The 19146-nt window shown below is 44.1% G+C and overlaps 1 protein-coding gene across 1 annotated transcript; it reads left to right on the top strand.

Annotated features, from left to right (window-relative positions):
* The first annotated feature begins 8089 nt into the window (after positions 1–8089).
* On the top strand, positions 8090–10696 carry ASB12 (ankyrin repeat and SOCS box containing 12). Its single transcript, XM_058441719.1, has 3 exons — positions 8090–8146; positions 9216–10062; positions 10422–10696. Exons 1-3 carry the CDS (start codon positions 8129–8131, stop codon positions 10553–10555), a joined length of 999 nt encoding a protein of 332 aa, XP_058297702.1. The 5' UTR covers positions 8090–8128; the 3' UTR covers positions 10556–10696.
* Positions 10697–19146: the final 8450 nt, after the last annotated feature.

Here is a 19146-nt window from a genome sequence, read left to right as displayed (position 1 = left end):
AAGGAGGGGAGAATGGGGAATTTTTATTTAATGGGTACAAAGTTTCTGTTTAGATGATTAGAAAAAAAACTCTGGAAATGGATAATGATGGTATTTGCACAACACCGTGAATGTAGTTAGTGTCACTGAATTTTACACTTATAAATGGTTAAATTGGTAATATATATGTGTGTGTGTGTATATATATAATAACTATAATAAAATAATTAATTACAAATAAGAATACTAGGAATAACTTTACCATCATAAATTCAACAACTTAGAAAAAATGGACCATTTTTTCAAAAACCACAAACTATCAAAACTTTAAAAGAGGTGAAATAGGTTATATGAATAATCCTATACCCATTAAAGACATGCAGTTTATTATTTAAAGGTTTCGGAAAAAGAAATCTCTGGGTCCAGGCAGTTTCACTGGACAATTCTACCAAAAATGTAAAGAAGCATTAACACCAATTTTACACAGTTTATTCCAGAAATAGAAAAGGAGAGAACATTTCCCAACTCATTTTGAGAGGTCATTATTACTCTGATACTAAAACCGAAGACAGAACAAAAAAAGAAAACTACAAACCAATATTTCTCATCAAGTCAGATGCAAAATTCCTCACCAAAAGTATTAGCAAACCGAATCCCACGATGCATAAAAAAGAGTTACACGCCATTACCAAATGTGGATCATTCCAAGAATGCAAGTCTGGTTCAACATTTGAAACTAACAAACATAATCCACCAGTCAACAGATTAAAGAAAGAAAAATGAAATGATCACATCAGCTGATGGAGAAAAAAAAAACATTTAACAAAATTTAACATTCATTCCTGATAAACTCAGAAAACTATGAAGAGAATTTTATAAGCTTGATAAAGGGCATCTTTGAAACATGTACAATTAACATCATACCTAATTGTGAACGACTGAATGCTAGTTCTCTAAGACTGGGAAAAGGCAAACATGTCCACTCTCACAACTCTTATTCAACATAGTCCTGGATGTTCTGGCTATTGTATTAAGGCAAAGAAAACAAATAAGGCATACAGATTGGAAAAGGAAAAATAAAATTGCCCTCATTTGCAGATGGCATGATTGACTATGTAGAAAATCCCAATAAACTTACCAAAAAACAAAAACAAAAGTAAACAATCAACAACTACAAAATCTTTCCTGTGACTAAGGAGTTCAGTTAGTATACAAGATCAACACACACAAAAAACACATTTCTTTTTTTAAAATTTAATTTAATTTTACTTTAAGTTCCAGGATACATGTGCAGAACATGCAGGTTTGTTACATGTACCATGATGGTTTGCTGCACCTATCAACTCATTATCTTAGGTTTGAAGCCCCACAAGCATTAGATATTTGTCCTCATGCTCTCCCTCCCCTTGCCCCCCACCTCCCAGCAGGCCCCGGTGTGTGTCATTCCCCTCCCCGTGTCCATATGTTCTCACTGTTCAACTCCCACTTATGAGTGAGAACCTGCAGTATATGGTTTTCTGCTCCTGTGTTAGTTTGCTGAGGATTTGGCTTCCAGCTTCATCCATGTCCCTGCAAAGGACATGATCTCACTCTTTTTTATGGCTGCATAGTATTCCATAGTGTATATGTACCACATTTTCTTTATCCAGTCTATCATTAGTGGGCATCTGTGTTGGTTCCATGTCTTTGCTATTGCAAATAGTGCTGCAATAAACATACATGTGCATGTGAACCAATTGCATTTCTAAGAAGAAACAAACATATGGAACAAGAAGAACCAAATACATGGAAACCCGAATCAAAATCCAATGCCATTTACATTTGCACCACAGAAATTGAAATATTTAGGTATATTCTTAACAAAACATACAATCCATATGCTGAAAAGTCCGAAATGCTGATAAAAGAAATCAAAGAAGACCTAAACAAATGTAAAAACATATCATGTGCATACACTGGAAGACTCAGTATAACAAAGCACTCAATTCTCCCCAAACTGATATATAGATTTAACACAATTTCTATCAAAATCTCAAAGAGGTTTTTTTGTAGGCATAGACAAGCTTATTCTAAAATTTATATAAAGAGATGCAGATACTAAAATAGCTAAAACAATCTTGAAATGAAATAGTAAAGCTGAAGGAGTCACTCTACTATAAAACTACAATGATAAAGACCTGTACACAGATGTTCATAGCAGCTTTATTCATAGTAGACAAATAGTAGATAGAACTCACATGTCCTTCAATCGGTCAATAATCAAACAAATTATGCTACCTACCTACTATAAATCACATTTAGCAATAAAAATAAACTTGATACACACAGCAACTTGAATTAATTTCAAGGACATGCTGAGTGAAAAACCTAATTCCAAATGTTTATGTAATGTATGGTTTCATTCATATAATTTTGAAATTATGAAGAACAGATTAGAGGTTTCCAGGGGTTAGGTACCAAGGTGGGAAGAATGGAAAGGAAGTAGGAAGGAAGTAGATATGGCTATAAAAGGCAATGTGAAATATCCTGATTGGGATAGAACTATTCTGTATATTGTCTAAGGTGGTATACACAAGCTACATGTAATAAAATTGTATAGAATTAAATGTACGCACAGACACAAAAAAGTACAAGTAAACCTGGGAAGATTTAAATAAGATAAGTGGATTGTATCAATGCCAATGTCATACTTGAGATATTGTACTATAGTATTGCAAGATGTTAGCATTTGGAGAAACCCAGTAAAGTGTACTTGGAATCTGTATTAATTCCACAACCACATGTGAATTACAATTATCTCAACAAAAACTTACATTAAAAAATCCTGCAAATCTTTTTTTCAAGAATAACACCTTACTCTGTCATCTTTAGCATCATAATAGCTTATTTGTTGACTGCTAATTGGGCTTGCATGAGGCCTCAGACAAAGTCCCCTGGCTCAAGCTAAGCTGAAACTGGTATGCTTTTTGATGTTTCTGATCTTCAGAGTCACTGATCACACTAGGACATTCCGACATTTTCCAGAGGAGTTATCTGGTCTTCTGTGAGTTCCCTGGCACTATCAATGTGCAAGCAGGTTGCTTGACCACTTCATGAGTGAGGTAGACAAGACTGAGGAGGGAACTAAATAGATACCAGATTGAAAGAAATAGATGAAGGAGCTGGGGCTGTTTTCCCTGAAACAAGGTGACATGGAGGATATAATATCTGGGTTGAGATCCTTAGAGGGCTGTTTTGGGGCAGAAAAAGTGAGAGCTGAGTTTTTGACAAAGTTCCCAGTGCTGGACACATTAAACTAATGGTGATGCTTTAGGGTGAGGAGAGTGGGAGGTTGTGGGCATTTTCTTCAGGCTAAGCCTGGTGGGTCAGTGGACTGGGAAGGTCTTTATAAATGACCAAGGCCTTCTTAAGCTTTAGAAAAGCTGAGTGAGAACACATTCTGTTATGCAGGCTTCTCCTTCCTACCCTCCTCCTCACTCTGAGCAGTGGGGGAAGAGGAAGGGCAATGAGTTGGAGGATATGCAGAGAGGCTCAGTTCAGAAGAGAAAAAAGAGATTCCTCAGGGATCTGGAACTAGAAATACCATTTGACCCAGCAATCCCATTCCTGGGTATATACCCAAAGGATTATAAATCATGCTGCTTTAAAGACACATGCACATGTATGTTTATTGTGGGACTATTCACAATAGCAAAGACTTGGAACCAAGCCAAATGTCCAACAACGATAGACTGGATTAAGAAAATGTGGCACATATACACCATGGAATACTATGCAGCCATAAAAAATGATGAGTTCATGTCCTTTGTAGGGACATGGATGAAGCTGGAAACCATCATTCTCAGCAAACTATCGCAAGGATAAAAAACCAAACACTGCATGTTCTCACTCATAGGTGGGAGTTGAACAATGAGAACACATGGACACAGGAAGGGGAACATCACACACCAGGGCCTGTTGTGGGGTGGGGGGAGGTGGGAGGGATAGCATTTGGAGATATACCTAATGTTAAATGACGAGTTACTGGGTGCAGCACACCAACATGGCACATGTATACATATGTAACTAACCTGCACGTTGTGCACATGTACCCTAAAACTTAAAGTATAATTAAAAAAAAAAAAGAAAAAAAAAGTGTGCTAGGCTGAGGCTGGGCCTTCTCAGTGCCCCCTGATGGAGGTGTGGGAACACCCACAGCTCAGGAGCCTCACCCTGGCTCCCATTTGAGTGGCAGGGAGGGATATAGGAGGATAGGCTGGGAGCAGGAACCCTAGCCTCTCCAGGCACCTGTCTATCTGTCAGTCAGTCCTTCCAGGACCTCCCCGTGGGAGAGCCCCTCCTCTTACTGAAATCGCTCCCAGAATGGCACTGGTAAGATAACACGGCCTGGGAAGAGGGGGTGGAGGGTAGCCTAAAATTAGCCCCTTGGACCAAGACTAGGGGCTGACTCCTAGTCTTTCAGTGGCATTGTTAACAGTGGGAACTGAGAGCCCCAGCTGCTCCAGGTTGGGGCCGTAGGGGCTCCCTAAGGAGGGGACACCAGGGCCCCAATGTTTCACAGAGGGGCAGGGGCAGCGACCCCGGGCAGCACGGCCTCAGGCTGAAGCCTGGTGAGTACCTGGAGCCTAGGACCGGTTTGTGAAGAGTGACCACTGCGGGCCCGCAGACCTGTGATCACCCACTACCCGTTGTAGGCTGTTTCCGCTCGGTCTGGGACTTGGTGGGAGTTGGGGGAGGCGCTTGGAAGGTCGTTAGGGCAACCCACCAGGAGGAGGGAGGAGGGATATAATGCCAGCTCCCTGCCTTGTGTGTCCCAAGAGGATATGTCTGCCTAGGACCTCGGGTCTAAACAGACCTGCTTCTTGAGAGCAATTGCGATTATACACTACAGGAAGTGTGGAGATTTGTCTTTGTGTCCCTGTGTGCTGTTGGCTAGTCTGTGTGTATGGGTGCCTTAGAGTGGGTTTAAGGGCATAAGGGCAGAACTCCTAAGGGTGGGAGAAGGAAGATGAGGCTTAAAAATGTTCTACTAATGCCTGAAGGAATGCTCTAGGGTGCACGGAAACCAACCACTTTCCTGTAGGAGTACTTAACCTGGATTCACAGACACCAAGAGAGCCTTAGATGGAATTCAAGGGGTCCAGAAACTTGGATGAGTAGACAATTATCTTTTTTCCCCCTAACCTCTAACTAAAATTTACTATTTCCTTCAAGGATGAATGCAGGTATCAAATGGCAGTAGCATAACAAGTTCATGTAATTTGGTTACCAGAAGAAACCACAGATATTTCATATCATATTACAGTTGTGGCAGAGATCTTGAAATGTCATTTATTACCACTTAGAAATTACTAGACCTTTTTATTTAATGCGTTATTAAAGAACATCTCTTACTATATCATGCATTTAAAAATATTTTGACAGTCACATTTTAATATAATTGGTTTTCTTTAATTTTATGTGTTTTATGTAGTAAAAACCATTCTGAAAGGTGTTTACAGACTTCGCTAGTTTGTCACAGGAACCAATATCACAAAAAAAAAGGTTTAAAAAACTCCTACATGTTTAGGATCAGGAAGGAGCTACGTGCACATAACAGGCACATAGTAACTTTGATTAATAAACTACAGCAAAGTGAGGTTAGACAACAGGCTAGCTGGATTTCCTTGTCCTTATCTAATGGAGGCAGAATTCACTCCAGTGCCACAGTCAACTGGAGAGCATGGCTTGGTCTCCCTCTGGAGGCTCATTATATGAGCTCTGCTGTGGGCTCTTGGTATGACACTCAAAAGCTGAAGATCCTGGGAGCTGCAATGTGACTCTGCTGGAGTCAAGGGAGGGGGGTATGTGTTTGTGTTTCATCTTGTAATAGAAAGAACAGGAGGAGGAGTAGAGAAACCTGGATTCTATTTCTGACTCTGCTTTTGCCTTGATGTAAGGCATATGGCAAACCCCTTACCCTCTCTGGGCTCAGTTTCCTCCATCCAAAAAATGGGGATAATATTACCTATTTTGTTACATGAAATTGCTTTGAAAAGCACAGGATTATAAGTGTGTTCTGAGTTCTTGTTAATGAGACAACTGACAATAACAACCATGTGACCTTACTAAAGTCTCTGCTCTGCTCTGAACCTTGGTTTCCCCATCTCTAAATTGAAAAAATTAAATTAAATGATCTACAAGGTCCCTTGCAGCTCTGAGGTTCTAGAACATTAAGTAGGGAGCAATAGCCTTATAAAACGGAGACATAAGTAATAATCATCATCACAGTAAAAATAGTTACTGAGAACTACTTTCAGGCACTATTCTAAGCACTTACTATGTACTAACTCATTTAATCCTAACAACCCTCCAAGGCAGGTACTATTGTTATTTTGTCTTTACAGATGAAGAAATGGGCACAGAGAGATTAAGTGACCTGCCCTAGGTCACACAGCTGCGAAATGCCAGAGCTGGGGTAGAAGCAGAACTCCCATGTTTTGCCACTACCACATATGGCCTCTTTATCTGCACTAGGGGCAAACAAAGACCCATATAGAAGTTACAATACAGTGTGATGACTGCTATAGTGCTATAACACAGCCTCTGGAGGAATTAACTTGGCAGAAGGAGTTGCATGCGGCAGAAAGAAACATGGTGTATATGGAGAGCCATCATTTCTTGTCTCTTGTCACTGGATCTCAGGATATAAGTCAAGGAGTAGTAGGAAGTGAGGCTGGAGAGATTGGCCAAGATTTGTTCATGAAGGACCTCTGAGCTGGGCTAAAGTATTTGGGCTGTAGCTGGAAAGAAAGGGGAGCCATTAAGGTATTTAAAACAGAGAATTAGTAGAGATCAGATATGTATTTTTAAATTACCACTTTAGCAACAATGTGGAGAAAATATTGAAAAGAGAAACTACCTATGAGACCACTATAACTGCTGAGGCAAAAGGCAGTGGGGGCCTAGATAAAGCATGGTCAATGAGAATGGTCCCTGAAGAGCACAGATGGTCTGAAGAGGTCTTTAGTAGGTAAAATCCACAGGACTTGATGGGATTTTATGAGAGTGGGATAAAGAGGCAAGAGGATTGACAGAAGTCTTGGGTTTTGGTTTGGTTGACCAGGTAGATGGTGAGGAAATGATATATGGATCAAGTTTAGTCATGGTGGTAGTGGTGGTGATGTGATACTGCTGTCTTTGAAGTGCTTGAAGAAACTCAGCGGATACATGCCTGGAGCTAAAGAGAGAGCTGGGGGCTTGGATAGAGATGCTTAAAATAATCAGAATAAAGGTGAGAGGGACTGGAGAGAAGAGGATGGAGAAGAGAACATAAATATTTCAGGGGAGAATGGGAAGGGAGAAAAATCAGGAGAGTGTGCTAGCAAGGAAGCTGATGGAGGAGTTTATAGGGAGGACTGGTCTGTAGGGATAGATATTCCAGAAAAGTCAGGGAAGAAAAGATCTTCAAGACATCCACTGGATTTAACCACAAAGATGACGTTTTGAAGAGCTTTCTTGATGTATGTTTGAGGGTGGGTGAAGCCAGACTGCAGAGAATGGATAAGTGAATGGAAGGTGGTGAAGTACATAGTAGAAAACTCTTTGGATATGTTTGGTGTAAAGAAGGGAGAGACGAAGAAAAAGACAGCTAGAGTGGGACAAAGGACCATAGAAGTTTATTCTCCTAAGTTTTGTCTCCTAAGATGGAGGCTGAAGGTGCAGAGTATGCAGTAGCTCTCTTACTCCTAACAACCTCATGAGAAAGGGACTTTCATTTCTGCCTTATAGATGAGGAAACTGAGTCCCAAAGAAGAGAAGAGGCTTACTCGAGATTACTCAGCAAGGAACTGAGAGTGCTGAGCTGCAAACCTGGGTCTGCTGGATTTCCAAAATCCTGTCCTTCCCATTGCACCCCAAGAATGAATAAATAATAAGACCATATATGGAGCCGATGCTGTTGGGTGGGGAGGGGCCTAAAGTTTAGGGTGACCCTACCCACCCACCTCATAATTTTCTTTCTGTGAGGTAGGTACCTGAGGTCCCAGACTAACAAAGAGGGGTGGGGGTAGACAGTGAATAAAAGAAGGTATGAGGCCCTGAGACCTCGGCTGCAGGGTATGGGAGAGTAGGGGAACTTAAGCTCTGAGAAACCTGCCAGCTCGCCCTGATGACATTACAAACTGAGGTGGGTGACCTTGACACTGAAGCACTGGTAAGGTCAGAGGTTAGGTTGAGTCAGACATTGAGCCATGAGTGGTTTTGTAGGGCCTGAGGATTATGGGAAGAGAAGAGTTGAAGGTTGAGTCAAAGGCTCTAGCCTGGGTCAGACAGAGAGGATGGAAAAAGGCTTAAGCCAGAGGAATGGGGAGGCAGTGTTGACAAAGGGACTCCTGGATTAAATTGGTCCTAGGGGAGAATCTAGTTGTAATCAGAGAGGAAACTTGCCCTGGGAACCTCGACTGTTTCCTGCCATCTGTCTTCATTTTACTTGAAATATGTTCTTTGTAATGCCACCTCTTCATTTAATCAGTAAATATCATTCAATACCAATTTCCTGAATACTTCTGTTCCTGAAATGTGGGGCCTTCACCTGAAGGAAGGTTACAGAAGGCTCAGGTGAGGGAGCTTTAGTCATATATGAGGGGCTGTGAAGAGTTAAACTATCTGGAAATGGAGTTAAGGGCTTGCCCCAAAAGATTGATGTCAGAAAGCTCAGGGATGACAACTTGACACCACAAAGTATGGTTCTATTGGCCTAGCCAGTGCCAGGCCAGAGCCACCTTACTAATTCACACATTCTGAACTGAGGAAAATGCATCTACCAAATTTCCAGCCATGATATAGCCCTACTAGGGGTAGAGGAATACAAGATGAATACAGGGTCCTTGCCCTGGAGTTTATACACTAATGGAACACAGATAAGCAGAAATGTGGTGTGAAAGTTCATAGCTGAAGTTTAGTTGTGATCCTCCAGAATCCCTGAGCAGGAAGAGGAGATTAGAGAAGGCTTCCTAGAAGTAGGAGTTTGAGGGGCAGGCAGAAGAATGTATGCAAAGGCATCAAACTGTAAAATGCCCTGACCTGTTTTGGCAGTGTCTTTGGGGCCTGAAATAAGACAGTGGGATTGAGAGTGAGAAGTAGGAGACCCATGAATGAGTAGCCTGATGGTGAAATGGAGGGAGATTTCAAGGAGGGTGCATGTTCAGGCTTTTGATGGGTACCCTCATTCTCTCCCACTTGTTTGTCACCCACAGATCTGGCATTTCCTTGTGCTCATAATGAGAATAGTTCTCCAATTAGCCAAGATGAACCTCATGGACATCACCAAGATCTTCTCCCTCCTGCAGCCCGACAAGGAGGAGGAGGACACCGACACAGAGGAGAAGCAGGCTCTCAATCAAGCAGTGTATGACAACGACTCCTATACCTTGGACCAGCTTTTGCGCCAGGAGCGTTACAAACGTTTCATCAACAGCAGGAGTGGCTGGGGCGTTCCTGGGACACCCTTGCGCTTGGCTGCCTCTTATGGCCACTTGAGCTGTTTGCAAGTCCTCTTAGCCCATGGTGCTGATGTTGACAGCTTGGATGTCAAGGCACAGACGCCACTTTTCACTGCTGTGAGTCATGGCCATCTGGACTGTGTACGTGTGCTTTTGGAAGCTGGTGCCTGTCCTGGTGGTAGCATCTACAACAACTGTTCTCCCGTGCTCACAGCTGCCCGTGATGGTGCTGTTGCTATCCTGCAGGAGCTCCTAGGCCACGGTGCAGAGGCCAACGTCAAAGCTAAACTACCAGTCTGGGCATCAAACATAGCTTCATGTTCTGGCCCCCTCTATTTGGCCGCAGTCTACGGGCACCTGGACTGTTTCCGCCTGCTTTTGCTCCACGGGGCAGACCCTGACTACAACTGCACTGACCAGGGCCTATTGGCTCGTGTCCCAAGACCCCGCACCCTCCTTGAAATCTGCCTCCATCATAATTGTGAGCCAGAATACATCCAGCTGTTAATCGATTTTGGTGCTAATATCTACCTTCCATCTCTTTCCCTTGACCTGACCTCACAAGATGATAAAGGCATTGCATTGCTGCTACAGGCCCGAGGTGAGTGGTGAACAGGCCAGCCTCACAGGCCACCTGGCTTGGAGGTCCCAGGGCCCCAAATCACTGTATAAGCCAATCCTCTGAGGTGCACTGGAGAAAACTCCATCTTCCTCCCTCTCCTGGGGCCCCAGTAGAGAAGAGGTTATGTATTACATGTTAGAGAAAAGTCAGTAAGATAAGGTTGGGTGGGGGTGGGGAGCATTGGCCCAATTTCTGGTTCTGGCTTTGCCAGTGACTGTTTTATTTCTTGGAAAGGATAGAGCATCAGGGCTGTAGTAGCCAGGGGAGGGTGAATGTAGGCTTGTGTGGGAGAATTGTGCTGATAATTGCTCCTCATGACCTGTTTCTTCTTGCTGTAGCCACTCCACGGTCACTTCTATCACAGGCCCGTTTAGTCGTCCGCAGAGCCCTGTGCCAGGCTGGCCAGCCACAAGCCATCAACCAGCTGGATATTCCTCCCATGTTGATTAGCTATCTAAAACACCAACTGTAATCTTGCAGTCTCCCCAGGAACTTATGATGCCTCCAAAAACCACCTGGGGACTCAGGTAGCTAGAGGGCATTACAGCCTCATCCACTTACCTGGAGCTGCTTTCCTGTATTATCCTCCACAATAAAATTCTCCGGAAAATAAGTCCCAGTGTCTGCTGTGTCTGGTGTGTGTGGGCATGGATGGGGGTGTGGGCGTTATTGAGGGAAGGGGTATGATAGGCCATGGGGAAGGATAGCAAATGGTCTGGTATCTGACAGGTACAGGAGTCTGTAAGACCAAAAGAGGAAACTAACCCAATGGCCTATACCTCCCCACCAAGATCCTTTAGAGAGTTTTTGGAGCTGTGTTGCCCTGGAAGCAAGGTCCTGAATAATACAAGTGGGTAGAAGGGTAGCATCAGCTTGCCCAGCCCTGTGCCTCCCTTCAATTCTCTGGCTGCTACAAGACACCTTTTCATTGGCTGTCCCCCAGTCCCATATTACTTTGAGTCAAGTGACTGAGGAACCTCCCATTCACTCACCTTGAATCATAGGCTGCATTTCCGCTAGTCCAGTTTATATTCAAGATCTACCTGGGTAAACAAACTATCAAATATTTATGATAGAATATCTAATGTGAAAAATAAATTGGTTACATAGGTGATAGGCTGAGAATCCAAGTAAGACAAGCAGATAACCTAGAGATTAGCAAGTGCAGGAAGCCAGCATAACTTCTAGGCTTCAGGGGTAAGGGAGGAGGGACAGGGGTCATCTGATTGAAAGTGAAATCGCAGGTCTGCCCACAGGGGCTAGAGCCACAGACGAGAAATGCTCCTGAGCTAGAGGATGGGAAGAGGTAGCCTCTTCTTTCCCTCATTCCTGCCCTTCAATCTGCCTCTGAAGTCTCTCTCATTGAGGAAACCAGAAGTCAATTAATATTAGAACCTGAGAAACACAGCTTACAGGGGTCAACCCCCTTGTAATCAGAGTGAGGGTGAGGTGGTGAAGAATGGAGGGACCGTGGGAGGAGGTAGTATGACCTAAACCAGGAGCTGGAATCACACAGCAGAATTGGAAGTATGCTGATAGCAGGAACCACAGAGGAGACACAGCAGGGGCACCACTCAAGGCAGAGAAGGCAGAAGCTAAGTACCCTGGCTTCTCCATTTTCCCTGCCTTCCCACCAATGCCTTCTATTGGTTAAACCCAGCCAGAAGGTAGTTGACTTGGAAGCCCGGGAAATGCAGCCTGTAGGGGTCAGACCCCCTATAATGTGGAGAACAGGGGAAGGAGGCAAACAGACCCTGGACCAGCACAGATATCCACTTAAATCCAGGGAAATTCATTTTACTAAATTTTAATCCCTCCACAGGACCTTTTTGTATTTCTCCTGTACAACTGTGGGTGAGGACATGGATGAGCAGTGAAAGGGACACAAGATTAAGGGGTAGAGGAGGAGAGCCTAGATAATCTGTCCCCAGGAAGCACTTTACATATTTAGAGCCCTTCCTGGGAGCTGCTTTGATGGTCTCCTACATCATGCTCCCCTATCACTGGGAAAGGGAGGCAGAGCATGGAGTCTTAATCTGATTTGCCCCTCACCTCTCTCACCTTCCCCACTCTCCCTAGCTACTTCTGCCTGAGAGACTTTAGGAAGGAAGATGAGAAAATTGGACCTCTATCTCCATGCTCCCACCCCACCCAGCTTTCAGATTTTCTTTCTTAGGCACTTTGGGAAACAGTACAACTGTTTTTCTCCAAGGAACATAAGAACTAAAGAACTGAGGGCTTCAGGGTAGGCATCCTCAGCTCTCTTCTATCTTTCTTTCAATCTGGGCTCCTAAGTGGTAGTTTATGCAAAACCCCACCCCTAGCCCTGCCTGCCATTCCCTTAGGGCCCTTGGGGACTGAGTCAACCTCAGCAGCCCTATCTGCTATAGATCCCCAGGAAAGTACACCCTTCGAATGGGGCCTGGCCAAGGTGGCCTCCTCCATGGCATCTGGGACACAGACTCTGGTTGACCCAAGAAGGCACATGGACACTCTGGGCATTTCAAAGTGCATGTGCTTGAGGAGGTTATAGGAATGTACAAAATTCTAGGTAAATAGGAAGGGCCAAAACTCTTAGCTTCAATTTCCCAGATGAGGGAAATTGAGAACCCAACTAAGGTAAGTGCCCATGTTATTATTTATGGTCCAGCTCTTCAAAGTACTTCTAGCTGTTCTTTCTCCGGTTGCCTGTGCTGTTAGTGAGAAGAGACAATTTTAAGTCCTGGTGCCTTAATCTTTTCCCCTCCCCAGGTCTCATCATTCCCATCCAAAAAATGGGCCAGGAGTTGGAATGAATCACCTCAAATTCTGATGATGACTTTTCCAAGGCAATTTTGCCTAGGAAGTATGAGAAGAAAGCAGAGATGCTATTACTGCACCTAGAGTGAAATCTTCCTCTTGGCCTTTAGTGTCTTGTTGGCACTGACTCCAGGTGAAAGCTCAGTTTCCTCAATCCCCCTTACCCCCAGCACAGTCACTAGCTTTCAGAAGGCCAAATCTTAACTACTTCAGGTAAGCTAGGCCCCTTATCTCCCCTTTATCTCTCCTGACCTCCCTTTCCTTTCTGCCTTTCTTCCTTCCTCTCTCCCTCATTTCTTCTCTCCTGCTGTCAACTTAATGTTGTACTTCCCAAATTCATATGTTGGAACCTAATCCCCAGTGTGACAGTATTAGGTGGTGAGGCATTTGGGAAGTGATTAAATCATGAAGGCTCCAGTTTCATGAATGGGATTAGTGACCTTACAAAAGAGGCCCCAAAGACATCCCTCACTCCTTTCACCATGTGAGGACACAGCAAGATGCTGTTAATAAACTAGAAAGTGGGCCCTTATTGGACACCAAATCTGCTGGCACCTTGATCTTGGACTTTCCAGCCCTCCAAACTGAGAGAAATAAATTTCTGTTGTTTCTAAATTGCCCAGTCTAAGGTATGTTTTTATAGCAGTGCAAGCAGACTAAGACACCTCCCTTTCTTCCTTCCTGACATTGCCATTATCCTGGATCTTGGCTCTGCTTTGTACATGCCACTATCAGTCTGCACTCTCTCCTGCAATGGGAAAATTATTTTGCTTTATTCAAAAAGATGGCCCCCAAGGACTACACCCAAAGTGTAAAATGGCCCATGGGACTCCAGAAACCAGAGATCCGCATTCAGCTGCTAACTTGACAGAAAGCCTGATGGAGAAGGTGGTATTTGATCTTTGCTTTGAAAGGTGGAAAGAATTTTAATCAGCAGAGAGGAAGCAAAAGGTATTAGTGGAGGGAACTCTATGAGCAAAAGCATAGAAGTGGGAAAATGCAGGGAAGCTTGGTTTCAGCTCAGTGAATTTGAGCAGGAGCTAGGTTGCAGACTAGACTGAAGACAGCCATGAATACCTTGGTTTTTTAGACTTGAAGGTTTCAGTTCTTAGAATGGGACACTTACACTCACAGGAATGACTTCCTGAGCATATGGAGAACATGTTCCCTGATTTCTCAGGACATATCTGTTAGCATTAACTAAACCACTGTCGTGTGTGCACATATCAATTTACTTACAAGTTATTTGCACACCTATAATTTCATTTACTTCTTAGAACAATTCTGTGAGGTAAGCAGAACAGTTTTTGTACAGATGTAGCAACTAAAGCCCAGAGAAGGGAGGGGACTTGACACAGTGAGGCAGTGGCAGAGCCAGAACTGAATCCACAAGACTCCTGATGCCCCAGCCAGTGTCCTTTCCCAAGATGCCGCTTTGCCTCATGTGTGAATGTTAGCACTGAGGCAGGGGTGGTGCATGGAGGTTGCAAGCTCTGACTTCATTTTCCAGGCCTGGGTCCCCACCCTCCCACTGATAGAACTTAGCACTAAGGAGTGATGTAGCAAGGTAAGAAAAGGTGGCAGCCCCAGTGACTGGGGATAAGCTAAAGAGACTGGGCTAAGCCCACAGTGAGGGGCTGGACATATGGGAGCATCAGAGGTCTCCCTCTCCCTGCCTAGGGGTCAGAGGGGCCCCAATTCTACTTTGCTGGTTATTTCCAAACTCTAAAGGGGTTTCATTGTTCCCTCAGCCTTGAGGAAACTCTGCTCCTAAATAGTCAAGCCAATGACCATCTGTTTCATCCGGGTATCTTCTGAGCTCTATCCACCTACAGGCACAGAAGACATTCGCTTCCAGCTACTAGCCTCCTTGCTAGCTCCTACTTTGCCAGTCTCCAAGTAGGCTGCTTCTTCCCCAGAGAAAATCAGAGGCTAGGCTGGTGGCAGAATCTGGTCCAGTGATACCTCCAATGCTCTAGCTTGCAGTTCCTTCACCTCCTTGACTCTTACACCACCCCTCACGCTCCATTTTAGTATCCTTGGCCTTACCTGGAAATGCAGGTTCCCCTTTCTAGTCAGAATTGCTTGCTTTCCCAGAAGTTACATTCCTGGAACTCTATGGTTTGATTCCACAGAATCTATTCAACAGATATTTATTGAGTACTTATTCTGTGCCAGGAACTGCATTTCAGGCACCACATAAGCCTAATTTATCTGCATTTCCCCTCTCCCCGGTCTTCCCTTCCCTCACTGTCCATCTTTGACTCTGTCTTCAGTCACTTCAGTCTCCACACTAACTTTGGATCAAGCCGTTGTCCTCTCCTAAGCCTGGTCTAAGGAACACTATAGAAGAAATAGGAATAACTAATCATCATAGAAATCTAAAGAATCGAGAGAAGAGTGATGGTCACCGGAGGCTGGGGGACTTTGGGGGAAAAGAAATGGGGGATCATTCATCAAAGGGTATAAAGTTTCAGATAAACAGGATGTGATGATCAACACTGAGTGTCAACTTGATTGGAGTGAAGGATGCAAAGTATTGTTCCTGGGTGTGTCTGTGAGGTGGTTGCCAAAAGAGATTATTAAAATCTGAGTCAGTGGACTGGGAGAGGCAGACCCTGCCTCACACAGTCTGGGTGGGCACAATCTAACCAGCTGCCTGCTCGGCTAGAATAAAGCAGGCAGAAGAACGTGGAAGGAATAGACTGCCTGAGTATTCCAGCCTTCACCATTCTCTTGTGCTGGATGCTTCCTGCCCTCGATCGTCAAACTCTAAGTTCTTCAGCATTTGGACCCTGGGACTTACACCAGTGGTTTGCCAGGGGCTCTCAGGCCTTTGGCCACTGACTGAAGGCTGCAATGTTGGCTTCCCTACATTTGAGGTGTTGCGACTCAGACTGGTTTTCTTGCTCCTCAGCTTGCACAGGGCCTACTGTGGGACTTCACTTTGTGATTGTGTGAGTCAGTAATACTCCTTAATAAACTCCCTTTTATATATACATATATCCTATTAGTCCTGTCCCTCTAGAGAACCCTATTACAGATTTTGGGACCAAACGTGGGGTGGTTCTAGAGAAACAGAATATTAAGGATGGAGTTCTTTAGTTGGTTTTGGGGTTTCTGGGGTTGGCTGCTTAATATGATTAGACGCCAAAATGCTAAGGACTCTACTTCTAATAGTATGGAGAACATTGATAGTCCTTGGTGTGAACAGTTTAGAGAGTTATGCGAAATAAACACATTTGATACTCCTGATTCACTGCTTGTGAGAGGCAAGGAGTTTAGTGACTATACATAATACCTTTGACCATATGTGGAGAACCAAGTAATATAATAATGTTGGTTGGTTGCTCCTAAGTTAACTGGACAAAATGATGAAAGAAAATGATGAACTCAGGGATTCTAACTCTCAGCTCCAGAAGTACATACTGATTCTCAAATCTTCTAAGATTGCCCTGAGAGTCTTAGCTCTTATAGAGAAACAGCTGAAATTGTGTAAAATCAGACACAAATTCTTGTCATGCGAGTGGCTGACCTGCAATGAAATGTGCATGCACAGCCTCACCAGGTGTCTACTGTTAAAGTGAGGACATTGATTAGAAAAGAGTGGGACCCTGCAATTTGGAATGAGGACACGTGGGAGGACCCTGATGAGGCTGCGGGCACTGAGCCCCTAAATTGTGATGATCCTTTTTTTTGCCAGAGAAAACAGCCTCCTTACCCCCAGTGGTGGCAAGATCCCCTCCCTACCCACGCTACCATCAGCCTTTCCACCTTTGTCTGAGGAGATTAACCATGAACTGCCTGAAGCAACAGTAATGTCCTCCCTTGAGGCACTTGCCAGGCAAGACAAGGCTGATTGTCCTCAGGACCCACCCGCAACACCGCTGTTTGCTTCTAGTCCTATAACTAGACTCAAGTCCCGGCGAGATCCTAGAGATGAGGTTTACAGTGTGACACACAAGGAGGTGCACTACACACTCCAAAATAACTGCTTGTGTTTTCTAATTTATATAAGCAGAAATCTGGAGAACAGGCATGGGAATGGATATTAAGGGTGTGGGATAATGGTGGAAGGAACGTAAAGTTGGATCAGGCTGAATTTATTGATATAGGCCCACTAAGCAGGGATCCTGCATTTAATGTTGCACCTTGGGGAGTTAATAAACGTTCTAATAGTTTTATTTGCTTGGTTAGCTGAAATATGGATCAAAAGATGGCCTACTGTGAGCAAGCTGGAAATGCCTGATCTCCCTTGGCTTACTATAGAGGAAGGGATCTAAAGGCTTAGGAAGATTGGAATGCTAGACTGGATTAATCACTTTAGAGCTACTCATCCCAGCTGGGAGGATCCAGAAGACAGACCCTTCACCAGTAGTTTGTGAAACAGATTTGTGACGGGAACACCTGCATCCTTGAAGAGCTCTGTGATTACTCTTCTCTGTATGCCAGATCTTACACTGGGAACCGCAGTAACTAAATTAGAAAAATTTAAATGCAATGGAAATAATTGGATCCTGAGGTGGCAGGGGTCAAGTGGGGGCACTCAACCATCAAAGGCAAGATGGGTGTAGTTACTGTAATGGAGAGCAAGGCAAAGCAGCCATCAGAATAGTCTGACTTGTGCAGAGCTCTGGCTTTGGCCAATTAAACATGGTGTTCCTGGAAGTGAAATTGATAGAAAGTGTACTGCATTCTTTCTTAATTTGTAGGAGCAGAAAACTTCGAGGTCAAGTGGACAAAAGACTAATTTGAATTGTAAAAATATAGAATCACAGCCCCTCAATCCATTTCCAGACCTGAACCAGTTTACAGACCCAGAACCCCTTGAATGAAGGGGAAGCTGAATCCCCTTGAGGAAAGACCCAACTACAATACCAACAATTTATGCTGTTAATCTTTCTCCCATCCTTCCCCAGGGAGACTTCTGGCCTTTTACCAGAGTAATTGCATTGGGGAAAGGGGAATGATTAGATTTTGGGGGGACTACTGGACACTGGCCCTGAGCTGACATTGATCCAGGGGGCCCAAAATGTCACTGTGGTTCTCCAGTTAAAGTAGGGGCTTATGGAGGTCAGGTAATTAATGGAGTTTTAGCTCAGGTCTGACTTACAGTGGGTCCAGTGGGTCCCCAGACTCAACCTATGGTTAACTCCCCAGTACATGAATGCATAATTGGCATAGACATACCTAGCAGCTGGCAGAATCCCCACATTGGTTCCTTGGCTGGTAGGGTGAGGGCTGTAAATCAAAAACAACATCACATCCCTGGAGAGATTGCAGAGATTAGTGCTACCATCAAGGACTTAAAAGATGCAGGGGTGATGATTCCCACCACAACCCCATTCAACTCTCTTATTTGGCCTGTGCAGAAGACAGATGAATCTTGGAGACTGACAGCAAATTATCATAAGCTTAGCCAAATGGTGACTCCAATTGCAGCTGCTATACCAGATGTGGTTTCACTGCTTGAGCAAATTAACACATCTCCTGGTACCTGGTATGCAGCCATTGATTTGGCAAATGCCTTTTTCTTCATTCTTGTCCATAAGGACCATATGAAGCAATTTGTCTTTAGCTGGCAAGGCCAGAAATATACCATCACTGTCTTACCTCAGGGGTATACCTACTCTCCAGCTTTATGCCATAATCTTGTTCACAGAGATCTTGATCACATTTCCCCTCTACAAAATATCACACTGGTCCATTACATTGATGACTTTATGCTGATTAGATCCAGTGAGCAAGAAGTACAAACACATTGGACTTATTGGTGAGACATTTGCATGCCAAGGGATGGGAAATAAATCCAACTAAAATTCAGGGAACTTCTACCTCAGTAAAATTTCTAGAGGTCCAGTGGTGTGGGGTCTGTCGAGATATTCCTTCTAAGGCGAAGGATAAGTTGCTGCATTTGGCCCCTCCTACAACCAAGAAAGAGGCACGATGCCTAGTGGACCTATTTGGATTTTGGAGGCAACACATTCCTCATTTGGGTGTGTTACTCTGGCCCATTTATTGAGTGACCTGAAAGGCTAGCACTTTTGAGTGGGGTCCAGAACAAGAGAAGGCTCTGAAATAGGTCCAGGCTGCTGTGCAAGCTGCTCTGCCACTTGGGCCATATGACCCTACCGATCCAATCATGCTCAAAGTGTCAGTGGCAGATAGGGATGCTGTTTGGAGCCTTTGACAGGCCCCCACAGGTGAATCACAGCGGAGGCCTCTAGGATTTTGGAGCAAGGCCCTGCCATCTTCTGCAGTTAA

This window comes from Hylobates moloch, unplaced genomic scaffold, assembly GCF_009828535.3.
Source record: "Hylobates moloch isolate HMO894 unplaced genomic scaffold, HMol_V3 SCAFFOLD_7, whole genome shotgun sequence".
NCBI lineage: Eukaryota > Metazoa > Chordata > Mammalia > Primates > Hylobatidae > Hylobates > Hylobates moloch.
Note: the sequence above shows the minus strand (reverse complement) of the source record. Positions and strands in the feature narration are given on the sequence as shown.